At 37.2% G+C, this 18,273-nt stretch overlaps 1 protein-coding gene across 1 annotated transcript in view; it reads left to right on the top strand.

The window, feature by feature from the left end:
- The window catches only part of LOC139736255 (integrin alpha-5-like), a 29,006-nt gene extending 10,949 nt beyond the window's left edge, over positions 1-18,057 (top strand). Inside the window, exons 9-27 of the mRNA XM_071646987.1 lie at positions 12-117; positions 1,663-1,765; positions 2,845-2,945; positions 3,842-3,932; positions 4,310-4,355; positions 5,343-5,450; positions 6,359-6,414; positions 7,594-7,745; positions 8,372-8,509; positions 9,033-9,100; positions 10,572-10,719; positions 11,503-11,595; positions 12,600-12,679; positions 14,406-14,511; positions 14,843-15,019; positions 15,428-15,757; positions 16,590-16,694; positions 16,974-17,141; positions 17,851-18,057. Coding sequence (XP_071503088.1) covers positions 12-117; positions 1,663-1,765; positions 2,845-2,945; positions 3,842-3,932; positions 4,310-4,355; positions 5,343-5,450; positions 6,359-6,414; positions 7,594-7,745; positions 8,372-8,509; positions 9,033-9,100; positions 10,572-10,719; positions 11,503-11,595; positions 12,600-12,679; positions 14,406-14,511; positions 14,843-15,019; positions 15,428-15,757; positions 16,590-16,694; positions 16,974-17,141; positions 17,851-17,964 — 2,290 coding nt within the window. The 3' untranslated portion in view covers positions 17,965-18,057. The remainder of the gene's footprint in view (positions 1-11; positions 118-1,662; positions 1,766-2,844; positions 2,946-3,841; positions 3,933-4,309; positions 4,356-5,342; positions 5,451-6,358; positions 6,415-7,593; positions 7,746-8,371; positions 8,510-9,032; positions 9,101-10,571; positions 10,720-11,502; positions 11,596-12,599; positions 12,680-14,405; positions 14,512-14,842; positions 15,020-15,427; positions 15,758-16,589; positions 16,695-16,973; positions 17,142-17,850) is intronic.
- Positions 18,058-18,273: the final 216 nt, after the last annotated feature.

Raw genomic sequence — 18,273 nt, forward strand, 5'->3', positions numbered from 1 at the left:
CATCGACCTAGGTCTGATGACGTCATTATTGGGGCACCCATGCACTCAGCTTTCGAAACGCCCATTAGAGATGGCTGGGAAGTCGGGAGAATCTACGTTTACTACAGTGATGGAAACGTGAGTGCGCTTCGAGAGATGGTGTAGCTTTGGTTGAGGTGGGGAATCAAAATTCTACTTCTTTGCGAGATAATTAGAAACAATCCAAAGTTTATCTGATGAATATTGGTTTTGAAATGGCTGGGATATCAAGAAAACGACGTAAAACAAAGTGGTCCTAACCGATCGTTTATTCCGATTTCTTTGTCTTCGGATGTCTCAGTTATTTCAAAACCAATTTTCTTGAAGTAATCTTTGAACTGATTTTAGAATTGTATGCTCTTCCACATTCCATAAGACGTTTCTCATCATCTCACAAAAAAAAAGTTAAAAACCTCACCTCGACCAAAAATATATCATCCATTTAATGGGGATTACATTATCAATATCACTATCGTAATCTTTATAAAGTGAGAGCACTGATAGTATGGCATATGGATAAAGCTCTGGATTTGTAAACAGAATGTACTGCGTTCAAATCCTTCCGGATGCGTTCATCCTCGAACGTGATGTTTTGCACGTTGTGTACATCAAGGTTATGACCAAAAGTGGGCATACATACTCGGATGGGATAGTGTTTGACCATATGGCTATCACAGGGGCGGATCCAGGAATTCCAAGGAGGGGGCGCGTTTACAAAGTTAAAGGGGGCGCACGCACTCCTCCCCCATTTTTTTTCTTTTTATTTCTTTTGTTTCAACAAAAAATAAGGGGGGGGGGGGGGGGCGTGTACCAGTTGCAGTCCTCCCTGGATCCGCCACTGTTATCAGTTATCATATACTCAAGTTATATACTGATTAATCGGTGTCTATAGATCTCGATGAAAGGCAAGTTTGTCAATAAGTTGCAACAGAAACAACTCGACTCTAGAGTAATTTTTTTTTTAGTTTTTGAATTGAATTCTTAATTCAATTCAGATCTGAAATCTTTTTTAATTTTGTGTTAGTTTGTTTGTTAGTTTTTGTTTTGTTTTGTTTTGTTGTTGCTGTTGTTGTTGTTGTTGTTGTTTGTTTGCTTTTGTTGTTTGTTTTGTTTTGTTTTGTTTTGTTTTTGTTTTGTCTTGTTTTGTTTTTTTTTTGGGGGGGGGGGGAGGAGTTGTCTTTCTTTCAGTAATTCTCTGTGCAGGAAACTACAATGTCCATACAGGACTTCGATGTAAAACAGCTTTTTGCTGATCTTTTTATCCGGTATGGATATGTTCAAATTAATAAATAATTAAATAGCTATATAGAATAGATAAATAAATAAATACATAAATAAATGAATGAATAAATAAATGAATAAATAAATAAATAAATAAATAAATAAATAAATAGATAAATAAATAATTAAATAAATAATTAGATAAATAAATGAATAAACAAGCAAATAAATAAATTGAATAGATGCCATTGTGTTTGAAAGCATTTTGATTGCTTGGGCGTGTTGTAGCTAGGGAGGTGGCCTCCATCTTCTTGTTTAAGATAATCATGTCGAGCGAGCGTGTGACAATTATTCTGGAGTGCATTGAAGATACAAAGTAAAGAAGTGTTGGTATCAAACTCGATCTATTTTTCGTCTTGGCAGGGTGACTTTCTGGTGGAGCAGACGATCACAGGACAGTATCCTGGCGGTCGTTTCGGGTTTGCCCTTGCCGCCATTGGGGACATCAATCAAGATGGGAACCAAGGCTAGTCTTGATACTGTTATACAGTGCACTCCCGTTATAGTGAACACGGATATAACGAAATTCTCATTTCAACGAAACAAAATTTCACGTCTCAAGACTATCATCTATATATCTTTTTAATATATACTTTACTGTTCAGTTATAGCGAAATTTCGATATTACGAAAGAAAACCACCGGTCCTGGGGGGTGTTTCATGAAACTTTTTGTAAGTGATTTACACTGACAACTGTTAAAAGCCACTGAAATCCTTGCGTCTGATTGGCTGATAGCAAATTTGTCGGTGAAAACCTCCGACGAACTCTTTGATGAAACGCCCCCATAACGGGAGTGCGTAGCTGTATACACACAAAATCTTATTACGCCAATATAAAAACAGACCTGACAGCTGATTTTTTATGTATTGAAGTCCCATGCATTTGTTTACAGCACAGTTAAGCTTGTCAGACAGTTGTCACAGGCCAGCGTAATTCAGCAACATCTGTTGCATTCAAACGAGATTCCAAGCATAGAAATGCATTTAGTGAGAATAAGTAAATTGAATTACATGCATAATACAAAAAAAAAACACTGATGTTTATCTTGCGAGAATAATAATGAGACCTCGTTACATTCTTTAAAAGATAAAAGGGGTCAGTTGTTAATCTACATCCAGATCAAAAGTATTTTTTAGTGCCGTGAATTCATATTCATTTGTAGGTTAAGGCAATAATTATGACGATTTACTGATTTACATGTCTTTTTATTATCATTATTATTACACACACACACACACACACACATATATATATATATATATATATATATATATATATATATATATATATATTGTGAGATATGAGACAGGATAAAGGAAAAATCGGTGCGTAGCTTTGACATCATTATTCCTCTCACTGTTCCTCCTTTTTGGAAAAGTGCAAGAGTTGAAGTATATGTATGTATATATTCAATATACTTCAACCATCTTTTAATCTCAGAATACTCGTATTATATATGAATATTATGCGATATTCGGTCTTAATATACGTAATGTGCGAGTCATTCTGAGTCCATGTATTATCATTTATCGTTGTCAAAATAGACGTGGCTGTTTCTTCTCCGTACTTCGGTGATGGAAAGGAAGGACGGGTTAGCATACATCTGGGACTGGGAGAGAGGGGGCTGTCGTCTACTGCTACACAGGTAAACCACGCACGTCATGCGTCCGCCATATCTGGCTACCAGACCAAACATGGCGTAAGACCAATACTCAACATCTATACACGATACCCAACAAAGTCTTTGAAAACACATTACTTTTAACAAGACATAATGCATAAGGGCAACCATGTTATGCTGAACAAGAAAGACATGGGACAGTCAAGAGATACACACGAGGAGAAGAGTAGACGAAAAAGATGAATAGATGAATAAAAGAGAGATATAGATGACGAGAGGAGAGAAGATACCGCAAGGAAATCGCAGTTATGAAATACCATGTGCGACATGTGTATATAACAGCAGCACAGCAATATGACAAAAACATTCATTCAATATCTTGAATGAAAGATGAAAGAGTCATGCTGTTTCTCGACTGTAAGTGTGGAAATTAAACACCTATTGAAGAATCTCTCAGAAGCTAAGACTTACAGAAGATGTTAATAAAGAAAAAAACTAAAACAAAAGGGGGACTCACATTAATAAATATTGTGCCCATTGCGGCCACGAAATACAAACTTTGTCACATTTTGTATGACAGAAAGAGAGGGACCAATGCTACAACTTAAAGGATTAAGAGCAATAATGTAAAGTTGCCACACTTTTAAACGGCATATTCCATTCCCACCTATAATTGGCATGTTAATTTCCTTAAGTGAGCGAACGTAAAGCTTGAAATCTGTTGACCCGTTTTCGCTCGTCTCTGGAGAATCGAATAATTCAGTAGGAAAAAAATTATAATATGTATAAAATGTATAATGTTTCTTTTAATGTCAAATTATACCTTCATGCATATTGGATCGACTTGTCGCCCAGATTGCTGCCGTATGAAATTTTCAGTCTATCCTCTTATCAATGTTGACTGTGTGGTTTTATATCAGCATATTAGTCCGTCGCAATTCGGTGTGGATCTGACGTCATTCGGGTTCGCACTTGCCAGCGGAATGGATATTGATAACAATTCTTACCCCGGTAGGTAGCCACGTCAGGAAATTCCTAAGCACTAAAATTTGATATAAAATTTGTGTCACAGTATTCGTGCATTGTGTAAACGAGTGAAGTGTTGTATGAGAAGAAGTGACTGCGGAAAAAAAAAGGTAAATTCTTTAAATCTATTTAGAAATATATAGGTCTTGAAATAAAGTTTAATAAAATTGTTCTCCGGGTTAACGTTGACTGTGCAAGGGGATACTTTAACACAGTCAAATGAACCAATTACTGATGGATGTTTCATTAAAGTATATATGACATACATTGTATAAAAGCTTGTAAAATTTACATTGTGGACATCTTGCCAAAACCTGAAAACAGAAACTGTCAGCACTAACCATTCTTGCCTCTCTTTTCAGATCTTGTCATCGGCTCATACCAGTCCGACGCTGCTGTGGTTTTGAGGTAAAGAAATTGATAAAAAACGCAATCTCCGCCCTCCACTTCCGTTTGCCATGTTTACTCACGATTAATGAAATCAGAGTTGGGTTATATATTATGTAATTAATATTATAATTTAGAAATAGCATAAGACAAAAAAAAAAATTATCAGTGATCCGGACATAATTTAGTTTCTTCAATAGATGGACTAACGAATGGGCGTAAAGGAGCAAAATAAGCTTCACGAATGTCTACAAGTTGACTTGAAAGAATATTGTAAGAATTATTAAACAAAAAAACATGAAAGTAGGTAGGTAGATAAAATTTACTTGTTTCCATGAATCTGTATATCCTGCGCAAATTGGAGACAAAAAGAATGAAGATGTCATTCATTGTCTCACAACTCTCAGTGGCGAGTACATAAAAGATGATTGATAGGGCAATTATCCTTTAAAACCCTTTCTGTTTACAAGGTTCTCATCACTAGATGTGAAAAATAGAACGATTTGATTTGTAGAATAACTATAATACCATTTTTCTTCTCGCTTTTGTGTCGAAGAGAAAAGGCATAACTGGCGAAAGTTTCGGATGCTATCTAATGAGAAAAGAGTAAGGTGAATATTCCCTTTAATGTGACGGCGATCACCCGGTAGTATTACTATTCTGGACAATGTGTCATTCTAAAATTCTATAACTTTCTTATCCCCTAAATTCTATTGTAGTTGTCATTATTTGCTACTTTTATTGTATACAAGTTGAATAAGAAATGTATTTTCACCGTGAGACTAACTGCCTAAAATGAAGAAACGAAGCTGTTTATCATAAAACATAAACAAATCTTATTCAATGTTTCCCACTCTTTCTTGCGCTATAAACCTTTCAATAATCCGTATGATGACATTTACTTGTCGTAGTTATTGATAGAGGGATCTGATTTTACTCAACACTCCCAGGTTTTCTCATATTGCCGTGTTTGTGTAGCAATTTGCATGACAATAATTATTTACGCAGGTCACGTCCCGTGGTGAGTTTTGGTGTCCGTATGTCCTTGAACGGGTCAGCGGGAATTGACCTCGAGAATCGTGACCTTGTCCTCAACGACGGTTCCGCCGTTTCAAGGTAAAAAAGTAACTCTGTCTTCTTCTCAAAAGTTGTCTACTTTTTTATTATAAATTTATAAAGCATCGATAACAATTCTTTTTACCTCGCGCATGCAACACGCTGATACTTGTTTGTTTTGGGGTTTTTTTTAACTTTGTAAATGTCATCAGGGTAACTTTGTCTGTTATAACGGATATTACCGCTAGACGTCGAATACCTGACTCAATTACAGTTTGACTAGTATATGTGACATACTCTTATATCTTCTTCTGTTTCTCTGTATTAATTGCATGTTATTAAATAGGACCATAATTTTCATGTTCGTGTAAAGTTTATACGTTTATGAGTGTGCATTTTCCGAAGTTTGTGATGGGTTTGCGTGTGTATCCAAAATAAATATTTATTTTAGCTTTTACATTTGACAATTCTGCATAAAATTAGGGACGAAAACAGAACAAGAGACAAATTCTTGGGTTTGATATTACCAAGTTAATACCAATAATGCATATAAAAAACACTAGAACCAATACAATAGAAACCACAAAATGGCATGAAAATAGCCCCTATACAAACTACGTATACGCAAACGTTATATACAACATTATTACGCCCAGTGAAATAATGGCTGTCGGACTCGTGGGCCTTGTTTGCGTGCAGTGTCAGATTCCTGCGCCCTTTTTTACCTAGCGTTGGACTCGTGGGCCGTAATTGTTTGCCTAGCGTCGGATTCATGGGCCTTATTACCCCGAGTGCTGTGCTCGTGAACTATATGGCTCATGTGTGTCGGAATCGTGACGTGCACTCGTTACAACTAATTTCATGTAGCATTGTGTAACGCTTGCTTTCGTGTCTATTGTCGTCAACGATATATATAACAACGTGTTTATTTATTCTACCTTGTTTCTGCTTCTTCAAATACTGCACAGTTTTAATATCTACCTGTGTCTGCATTACACGGGACCCGCAGTTCCAGAAATATTAGGTAAAACTGACGAACTCTTTATTGTATAATTGGATTGAATTTTCTCAAATAACCGTATAGCTCCAGTTCGTAATCGCTGTCACTCATTGGAATACAATGATACGCATATTGACATGACTATATCGAGCATACATTGTAAGCGTCCGGGGACCTGTTTTATGAATTAAAAGATTATAGTCAGGGGTGGATCCAGGAATTTTGTAAAGGGGGGGGGGGGGGGGGCGTGACTAATTTTTCTGGTGCCTCTTCCGGGTTTCATTTCATTTTTTTTCTTCTTATTTTCTTTGTTTTTAAGTAAAAATTAAAGGGGGCCGTGCGCCGGTTGTGCCCCCCTCTGGATCCGCCACTGATAGTTGATTTCTATTATAAGTCTATGTCCATGGCAGCCTCTGTGGTAAGGGAATTTACAATCGATTATACCTTATGATAAAACGGGGCCCGAATATATATTTCTTATTTCATTTTCATCTATATCCGGTGGTCTGTCTGTTTTTTTTTATAGTTATCCACAATCCGAGAAACAATAAACAATCATGAATTTATTGTGGTTAGTCCGCGTGAACAGCAAATACATATGGTTTGTTTGTTTGGTTGGTTGGTTGGTTTGTTTCTGTTCTGTTTTACTGTATGTCAATTTTTTTTTTTTTTATTAGAATGCACAAGATTGGGAGAAAACACTGATTTCGTTTTGTCATATTAATGGTATCCTTTATATCATCACTTCAATAATGCGCGATATAGGCTCCCTACCCTTCATACCTATTCCAGTGCCCTTTCGCATGCCTTACATGTTAATGAAATATATTTCATTAAAAAAATCAATATATCAATTCGTTTTGCTTTAAATTGAAAAAAAAAAATGCTAAGTAAAATAAAAGAATAAAAATCTGCTGCTTGGGGCGTAGGATTTCCAGCTCCCTGTCTTGCGAGTATTGGGAATGTCGTTTGAAGAGTGTATAAATTAAAATGACCGTGAATACACCTTGTACTCAGCGGAGCTGACAGACCAAAAGAAACGAATACTACACATTATATTCATACACATGAAGCACACACACACACACACACACACACACACACACACACACACACATAAATTATCAAATATAGAGAATTCTCTCTCGGATTTGATACGGTGTAATCCGAAAAATTCACGAATTTTTCATATACTTTTTCCAGATTTTTCCTGCACACTCACGTGCGATTTCCGCCGACAGCATCCAAGGGCCGTCTTTCTCATCCCGAACGGGGAAGATTCGGCCATCCTGCATAAAACGGTGACGCTGACGAAAGATGTACTCTCCTGTATGTCCTACACGGCCTACGTGCTTGTAAGTATGAATCGCTATTACTTCTGCAGTTGTTTGGGTAGGCCTTGGAAAGCGTTCGGGTTTTAGATACGGTGGTAAAACATGAAAATGTCACTCGCGGAATGATAAATGAACACACACAAAAATTCTTTGTTCTACAGCTGTTTCAATATAACCTTTGCATTTCTTTTTGTTTGGTTGTTTGTTATTTGCAATAAATACAGTAGGAGTCTAGGACACGGTGGAAAAACATAGTATTTGCTAGCAGAATGCCATAGCTTTTCGTCAGACAATATTTGTGCCACTGCGAACAATCAATGATTAAACAAGCCCACCGTTCGACCGTGGTTTGAAGATGTATAGATTTATATCTATGTTTGAATAATGTTTCTGGGTCGATTTATAGTATAACGTGCCTTCCCGTCCTTTTAGACTTTCGATAATTTCTACAGTCTCTAAGTATATAACATGATTTTCAGTTTAAAAATAAAGAACTTTATGAACCCCATGCATTGTATCATATCACAAAAAACAACGTAAGCATTTAGATTGTAATGTCACGGTCGACTGACTGTTTTCATGCTGTGTAGAAAGAGTTGAAAAAAAAAGCGTGTTGTGTTTTCATACTGTACATTCGTTTCATACAGAACTCCATACGTCAAAAGCTGCAACCAATCAAGATTAAATTCGACTACGATATAGCAGCCAACCCAAGCAACGCTGGTGACGGCGGAATTCTGCCGCCGATTCTGAACGCAAGCACACGATACTATCGAAAACTATCGGTAATAGAAGCGATCAATGAGGAATGAAATTTGATATTCCGCATCGGGGAATCTGGGATACGCTAATATCTTCTCAAAATAATGAGTATATTGGATATAGATATACATTCTAAATAAATTATTGACCATTCCGTTTTTAGTACAATTTGTACTATCACCATAACTGGTGATCTCAATGAATATGTAGGTTCCTACATGACCATGCGATGGGTACAGCGTGTGTATAGTCTAATGCCCAGTCTAATGGTATATTTTGTACATTTTTTACATCTACGCCTGGCTAAAACCTGCGTATCATTCATTTGTCAACAATTGAAGAGTGATGATTGGACGTTTCGAGGTACAGTGTACTATTACATGGTATTGTCATGTTAGATATCAGTGGTTGATTCCAAGTGGTTGATTCTAATCCAATTACCACTACTACTGACCCACAAGAACGTCTGGCATGCATAGTTATAAGCTGATATACATTGTACAATGCTTTTCTGCTGTGTTTGTGTTCAAAATCGTGCCTGAACAGGTCCCAATTCTTCGAGATTGCAACGGGACGGTGTGCGTGCCGGATCTGTCCATCTCTGCTACCCCTATGTAAGTGCCTCTATCTCAAGGCTATTAGCAATAATCTATTATTCAAGACTTTTACTGGTTACACAATCATGAATGATGTCTATACATAATGTCCGGTTTTATCATACTGAAGATTTTACAAATCAGGGTTTAACCACTTTGATTGGTTATACCCGTAGACGATATATTCAATTTTATACCCTATAGGACCTACTTGTTTTTAACAACCATCTTGCAGTGTTTTCTCTTTGAGTTATTACTTTTCACGTGATGCGTGCGAGTATATCGTATATGTGAATATTTTATCTACGTTGGATATGAAACAAGTGAACAATACAAGTGAACAATATAAAACTTCTTCTTCTTCACGAGTCACTATATATAATATACATGTACTCCATCCATCCAGTACTCCAAACGGGATCTGGTCTGATTGTTGAGGACATCCAGGGCTTTTTGAATTATCTGTCCAGGCAGGAGGAGACAAGAAGAGAATCACAATGACAAATAGAACTGTCATTGTAAACGATGATGGAATTCGAAATAGAATTGAGTGGTCCTGGTGATAGTGACATATCAAATATACTGAAGTACACATTGAATTCAGTATACACTGAGGACAGCAGTATTGTAACAATTGTATTAGAAGTTAGATTTGCTTGTGTGGCCCAATGACAATAGTAATCATAAGAATATGACAGCATTTACTCACCTTTTTATTGTACTACTACAGGTTGATCTTTATCATGAACCTGCACTGTAAAAACATCGGTGTTAGATTTAACACCACGGGTGTTAAATCTAACACCGATCAAACTTCAATAAAGGACCACACCCACAGGTGTTAAAAATGCACTGTGATGGTGTTGAAAAGTGTTCACCTGACACTTCGTGGTGTTAATTTTGACACTGTACCTGGTGTTATTTTGACACTGTACTGCTGTTAATTCAAAAATGACACCACATGGTGTTGATTTGATATTTGTTGGTGTTAATATCAATGGTTTAACACCCGTCCAGCTTCAATAAGAGACCACACCAGCTGGTGTTACTTTGGTGTAAATTTATTTTCGCATTTTTTCAAAAATCTAGTATTTCAATGTAAAATTCTTGATCGTCTTGTTTAAATTAAAAATCAACAAGAAGTGCAGTTACTAAGAAAATCTTCAAAAAACAGTTTAAAATTTGGAAATGACACCCGGAGGTGTTAATTTAACACCATAAATGAGCACCGAAAATTTAACACCAGCTCGGTGTTCACTATTTAACACCGGACTTTTTGCAGTGTGCCACTATTGATGCCTCAGAAATAGGATCCAATTCAGAACTCCCCATGTGGTATCCCAGATTCACTCCTTTGTGTAGTTGTGTATTCCTGTGTTTGAATTTCGTTTACAATACTCCCGCTGTGATATCGATTATTGCTGTATGCAAGTATTATAAAGTTGACTTGTCTATGAATAGAAATCGTAATTGGTCACTGTCCCAGCAGTTCTCAAGTGCCTTTGATCGTTGGCGCAGAGGGCGCTGTGGTCATCAGGACGATCATTTTAAACAAAGGGGAGGATGCGTACGAATCGGTGCTGAACTTTACAGAACCACGTGACTTCTTCTTCACACGAGCTGTACAGCGTACCGAGGTGAGAATCTAGGTCTCATTTTATCAAACAAAAACAAAACAAAAAAAGTTGCTATGATAGCAACTCTTGCTGGAATGGCAGTTGTCATGGTAACGACAAGAATCCAGCTTCCTGATTGGCTGTTGCTATGGGAAGTTGTCATTCCACGTTCCAGCAAGAGTTGCTATCCTAACATCTCTTATGAAATGGGGCCCTGGTGGCCGACAGTTTGCTTCACAGGATCTGTAGTGGATGAAGACACGTTTGCGGCTTGCGCTTTCCTTCTTTTCCTTTAAAAGGAGTAGGATTACATTCATTTTAGAAGACCACAGTCGCAGAGACTATATAGTTTTAACATATTTTGGCCCACACACTCAAATTCACCAGCAAAATGAATACGCAAAATACATACATCGTGAACAATATGATAACACAATTGCATATCTATCTGCTTGTCCTTGAATATAGCTCTGCTTTTTTGCCGATTCGAAATCGTAAAATCCGCACATGTACTCAACCATATAGACAGAGTTGTTTAGGACGCTTAATGCAGTTCACGAAAGCAAAACTAATGATATCGAGTGTTCTGTCTTTTTCTTTTACGGCTTTATAGTAATTTAGATAACTGCCCTCTCTCTCGCTATCTCCCCTCCCTATTCCCTTTTCACTCTCTATAACTGTCTACCTCTCTGTCTCTCCTATACTCTCTTATTCTAACTCCTTGTTAGTTTGGTAAACTGTTATCTTTTACTGAGCGCCTTGTTAAAATGTACTTGTAAAGTTTCAAATTCTCTTGAGCTACAGAATGAAGAGCGCGTGACGTGTACCAAGGACCATGCTTCGAAGTCTGGGGAATTCTCCTGTCTACTGGGGAATCCCATGAAAGCAGATGAAATGGTGAGTACACAACCTCCATTGTCCTGTGACCTTGACGGCTGGTATCAAGGAATATGCAAAAGTAGGCAAGGAGATGTGGAAACTGCGTCATTTTCGCTAAACCCTGATATAAATAAGATATTGCGTATGATTTTCGTGTAGCATGTGTGTCATTGGATGAACAGTTTGGGTGTATGAATTGTATTTGAAATCGTCATTGATCATCTGGAAGCACGCGATACCACCGATGCTTTACAAATCTATACAAGAGAATTGATGATATGAACGCTACACCATCAAAAAAGTAAGGCTTCAGTTACTTCCTGATCGTTGCTCTTTTCTCGAATATACATGACTCAAATGTTTTGACTACAAACAAGAAAATTGAGAGACAGTGATAAGCGTATTTTGGCGCAGATATAATTGATGATGTGATTTATCTTATGTTAGTAGATTTGTGTAGCGAAATAACAAGCAGTAGTTTCTACAAATCAAACGATTTGGCAAAACTTTGTTCAAGAATTAGCCTCGATCAAATATGTTTTAAGAATTTGAATATCATGTCAAATGCTATGATGTTCGAAATGTTTACCATTCGTAATATAATATAAGTCTGAATACACTACCTGAATTAAATTCACAGAGTATGCTTTAGAAGTATGTAGAATTTCAGTTGAGTTGAGAGACTTTGTATGATAGCGGATCAAGCACGATAAGCTGAACTATCATGGAAAATGCTTATTGTATAATTATGTTGTGTATTAACTATCAATGATATCAGTGATACATTATTTCATTTTGTCAATTCATTGAATCATTCTTATTCATAAAACACGAAATTCACAAGAATGTCATGATCAGGGTCATATCATTACAACGCACCCCGATTCGTTTGTTTGTTTGATTGTTTTAGGTCACACAATACCCCTGAATCTTCCTATTATATGACCTCGTTATAATTTCACCCCCTCCACTTTTTTATCCTAATTTTCATTCATTTTTTTCTGTGTTTCTTTCAAGTATAGATCGTGCTGGAGCTACAATTTGCCACTGATTCTGTCAGTGGTGATCGAAGCAATGTCTCCTTCCGGATGGACGTCTCCAGGTTTGTTTACTGTCTCTGTTTTCTTGGAAATAACAAAATGTCGACTTTGCCTTCAGTTGAAACCTAGCAAACTTACTTACTGATGTGGAGACCAAGTTCGTGGTTTTTCAACTTCAGCACAAGTGACTCTGTTCTCGTCACTGATCTCTATTCCCCATAGAGATCAGTGGTTCCCGTAAATTTATCCCGATTTGGAATATTGTGGTTTCCATACACGCTGCAGTTAGGTAAATAGCACCCCAAAATTTAAATTAACCGTGCACTATAGTACACTTGTAGAAAAAAACGAACGTATGTAACATGTGGACAGACGTGGACGTTACATTTTTGTCCGTCCATGTTACATCCGTTCAGCCTAAACTCTATAAATGTACCTTAATGCACAGGTAATTTGATTTCTTTGGATGATGTTATCTCTTATCATCCATATCAGTTCATTTAGTAAAGAAAGGATCATTTTCCATGGAAGATACTTAATATGACCGTCATACATTAGTACACCAATGTCTGTCCACCTGTTACATACGTTCACATGAGATTTTCATCTTCAATTTGCAGAAATAAAAACAATATATAAGTGACTTATTTAAAGAAAAAAATATTATTCAGGAATCACTTAAAGCAATTGTATTTCATTTAGAAAGTAAAGCACTGTGGATATGTCCGAAACACCAAATGTAACGTTGGGGGTCCCATTACCTTGAAAATGCCCATATACGTTTGTAGAACACAGGAAGAAAAATTATTATAATATTTCTTTCACGTATGATTTCACAGGATAGAGCACAAATTAATTATATGATGTTAAGACAGACTGTACTCCTCCGTCTGACTTCCAAGTAATGTGAATACCACGCCTGTATTATGATATATAATATCGCAAAAAAAACCCCACCAAGACAAAGGATTTCAATTTTGTTTCAGATTACAATGAAATTTCTATGGCGTTTGTAACAGAATACCCTTTAGCAAAACATTTACCCAGTCAAATAAACTTATATATACCGCTATTCGATAAGATGTATGTACCGCTTTCCATAAGATGTCACAAAATTGTTGGTATAAATTGATGATCGTATGGGCGTCGCTTCACTCTCTCTCTTGGTAGCGTGCACATGGATCTACCCGACACCCTGGCCGATAATATTGCTACCGTTGAAGTCGAGGTATCAACACGGTCGGATATTGTTTTACGGGGGTGAGTGTTGTTGCAAGTATAGTGTCAGTTTCAATTTTCAATTGAATGCCTAAGAGCATCATGTAACTGGTACACTCAAGAGAAACTTTTGTCACATTCATACATTCATGAAAAACCTTGACCACAGTATGAACCTTATCCTTCCATGTCTATATGAGAAAAAAAAATATGTTCCACAAGCTACGATTTCAGTAAAATATGACATTACTATATTTGCATATAATGTATTTTTTTGTACATCCCATTCTGTTGAAAAAGAGAAAATTAAAAGTGTATTTGAACTTGAATTTGAATTTGAATTTGAATTTGAATATAGTATCGGTTTTAGCCCATCCTCTGTAACATACTGTGACGCATTACGAGCGAAGCCGTTAAACACGAAACTTAAACCCACTTTTGAAAAGGCCATGTAGAAAACTACTTTCTGTTTTCTCTATATTTCTTGGAATGATTCCGAATTTTGTGTTGATACATTGTAGATTCCAAGAGCTTTGTGCACACTTCTCCCATTTTCTGTACATGATACAGAGTGTCACAGACAGAATTCGTCTTCTATGAGGAGTTACCACCAGGCAGCAATCGTACCGCGCCGTCGAAAGAGGGCGAAATCCCTCTCATCACCCATCGATATGAGGTGGGTTAAACCCATTTGCCCGAATTCACGAAGGGGGTGCAGTATTGAAAACATGTTTTAAACCATGGACAAAGACAGTAGTTTTGTATGGGGCACCAAGTGTCGCATGTCCTATTTCGTTACGAAATGACTGATTCCGGGGAGGAAATACCCCCACCCAAAAAAGTAAATGAATAAATAAAGAAACAAATTAACAAATAAATAAATAATTAAACGCAACAAAACAAAACAAAACAAACAAACACCCGACAACTTTGTTACGGTTTTCTTTGATCTGTTGCTTATGAAACCTATGCAAACTGTATTTGTTCCATGTTTTATCATCAATCAGATTTTGAATGAAGGACCCAGTAAGCTTGGGGAAACGGAAGTGACGATACGCCTGCCACACTCGACCTTTGACCCTAAAAGTCAGCTGATGGTGCTCGAGAGTGCAGAAGTCGAAGGAGGGGAGCCTTGCAACATAAGTTACACCGAGCCCACACAGACAGCCTCGACATGGACTACGGTCAGTTATAAATTTGTATGTGTAATATCAGTGAAAATGATAATGCTGCATGTTGCTTACATTTTCGTTACATTCATTTCGTTACCATCATGGCCAGAACTTATACTTACTGTTAACCAATTCATCCATAAAGGTTGTCCTCCGCTCCTTCCTCCTCCCTCTCTCTTTCCTTCTCTCCATCTTTCTCTCAATCTCTTACTCATTCTCTACTTTTCTTTCTCTTTCTATCTTTGTTCCACCTAATTTTTCTAGTAAACGTCTTTTGCTTTCTCTGTTTCATCATAACAGTAGTTCAAAACTCTCTTCCGATAGTTTTATACGCACATACACAGAAGAGTATGGAACATTGTTTGGTTTTATAACAAAAACAAAGTAATGCAAGCGTAATATTCCTTTTTTTTTTATCAGGACGCAACCTCAGCAGTGACAACGGCCACGATGCCGGCTGCAGTGTCGACCACGAAGGGACAGTCAAGCACCACCCCCTACTACAGAATCGACCGTCCACCGGCTCGACGACGACGACGACGCAGCCAGGGCTCTGCGGCAAACGTCACGGCTAATGACATGGAAGTGTTTGGACTGGAAGACTTTGAAGTCGTGGACTGTCTCGGGTCGGAGGTGGACTGTTACTCAGTCATGTGCACGATCCCGTTGTTGGGCACGAGGAAGACATCCGAAAGAGATACAGCGTCTATCATTGTGACGTCAAGATTACTGGTCGACGTTCTGCGCACTGTAAGAATAAAATGATGCTTTCAGGCAAACAGTGCTGAGTCCAAAGAATTCAGTAAATTTGCCCTTTTCGTTATCCTGACTGTACTTAATACGTGTTTTTCGAATACTTACAACTTAAATTATGATGATTTCTGATCTTATTTCCTGCGTGTAACCTTACCAGTACTACCATTGCGCTCTTGGCATATTTTGGAAGACCTGCCAAAATTAATTTCTAAGCACAGCCATCTACCTCTTTTGTGAGCAAAATACCCAGATCATGATTGCACCCCGTAAACGAACTCAGTAACTATTGTAAAAGAGTAATAGATAAAGGTAATAAAAGTTGTTTTTATTTTTAGTTTTTGCCATCATTCGTAACTCGTGTGAATATCACAAAATGAAAAATGTGATTCATTACCTCAATAGCAGCTAATCATGCTTCCATACAAAACAAAACAAAAAACCCCAAAGAAAAAACTAATTACCACTCATGAATTTTGTCTGTTTCGTTCACGAGGGAACTTTGGTCGCTCAGCACATATTTTTTTCAGCGTCAATTATGTATCAATTCTTGCAAGACTTAACTAATTAATCCATGCTTAGATTAGTGACAACAACAACAACAACAACAACAAACAAACAACAACCACAAGAGGGCAAACAATGAAGTTTGACAGTCACCGGCTGGGTGTGGTCAGTACCAGTCGGATTCTTTGCATGCCACTTATGGGCAGACGTGAACATAATTTTCACAGACTGTATCAAACGACGCCCCCTTTGCAATGATCGTTAACACCGACTTCACGCATTTTACGGATGGTTTAATACGTCATGACTAAAATCTTTGCAGACGGCCAGTTCACGGGCTCTGGCTCTTACTTCGGACGCTACTCTCAATGTCGTGGGAAGTGCCTACAGAGTACATCTCCAAGAAAACATCACCGCGACAGCAAAAGTGAGTTAAATTTGACAGCAAAAGTGAGTTAAATTTGAATTTTACACAAATAGATAAATGAATCAATTAATTAATTAATTAATGATAAATGAATGAATAAATGGGATGAATAAATGACTGATGAATGAATGAATGAATGAATGAACGAACAAATAAATAGATGAATGAATGAATGGATGAATTGATTAATTAATTATATATATATATATATATATATATATATATATATATATATATTGGAAAAATTATTCTGATATTGAATCAAATAAATTTCCCAAGGCTACTACTCGGATCGCACCCCGCTGGATGGTGGTGACCACGGGAAATGACGATGACAACACAGCTGAAATAGGCGTCGAGCTGGGGCGGGCGGGCATCTGGGCCGTGGTCGGAGCTTGCCTCGCTGGAGTAGCGGTGCTGATTGTGACCAACTTGATCCTATACAAGGCAAGTGTCGCTTCTCCTATCAGTAATAATTCAATATAGAGTCCGTGCATTTACGTTTCCAACCAGAAAATGGCAATCATTCGTTAAGGATGATTTCTAAGGCTGCTGCTGCTGTCGCTGCATGATTTCTTCCACTATTTTCACTCATAGTCGCTGAGGGAAATCTTTTTAAAGATCTTGCTTCACTCCTTTTGGTGACTCGGGAGTTTGTTGTTGTCTTAATCTAGAAATAACCGTCGTTCCTTTCTCTTTATGCTTTTGATATTTTTGAGAATGATTCATACAATCACTGCGGCGTTAACATGACAAACACATAAACCATGCATTTAACTGAACATCATTGATAAAATGCTGCTTTATCATTTTTCCACTCCTTTGTTTTCTCCTCTCTTCTCTCACATGGCTTCTTAATAACTATTATCTTCGGTCGTATTTCATAAATCATTTCATTGATCATAATATATTTGTCTCATAAATCTCTTCTCTCTGTTTTGCGGATTTCATTCTGTGTGCTCGAATGCACCTAACTTCTTCAAAATCCTTTTGTGATATCTTTTTTGTACTTATTATTATTATCATTATTATTATTATTATTATCATCATTATTATCATTATTATTATTATTGTCATTATTATTATTATTATTATTATCATTATTATTATTATTATTATTATTATTATTATTATTATTATTATTATTGCCATTTAGGTTGGCTTCTTCAAGCGACAGCAAATTGGCATTGAAGAGAAGCCAGCCAAACTGCGCCGCAATAAACCTGACCGGATGAGCATACGGCAGCGAAGTGTTATCTTCGACGACTGACACCCCGCGGGATCAGCCGCCCCCGGGAAACCTAGCAGACATTCCTCATAGTCACCGGGCGTAGTCAGTATACTTGGTTGCTGAAGGAGACAGAAAGACAGCTTCTAGTAATCGCCATGTTCTTTGTTTGTTATATCTTCCTAGTTTTATTTTCTTCTTCTTTTAATACCTCTGTCCCGAAGGATGTCATTATGTCTCCGGATTGTCCATCTGTGAGTTTGTTTGTCTCACAGCTGGTAAATGCGGGACAAAAACAAAACAAAACAATTTAAAAAAACCTCCATGAATTTTCTTGATACTGTACCTATG

This window comes from Diadema antillarum, unplaced genomic scaffold (assembly GCF_040938485.1).
Source record: "Diadema antillarum isolate AM-2024a unplaced genomic scaffold, OU_Dant_1.0 seq00000634_RagTag, whole genome shotgun sequence".
Classification (NCBI taxonomy): Eukaryota; Metazoa; Echinodermata; class Echinoidea; order Diadematoida; family Diadematidae; genus Diadema; species Diadema antillarum.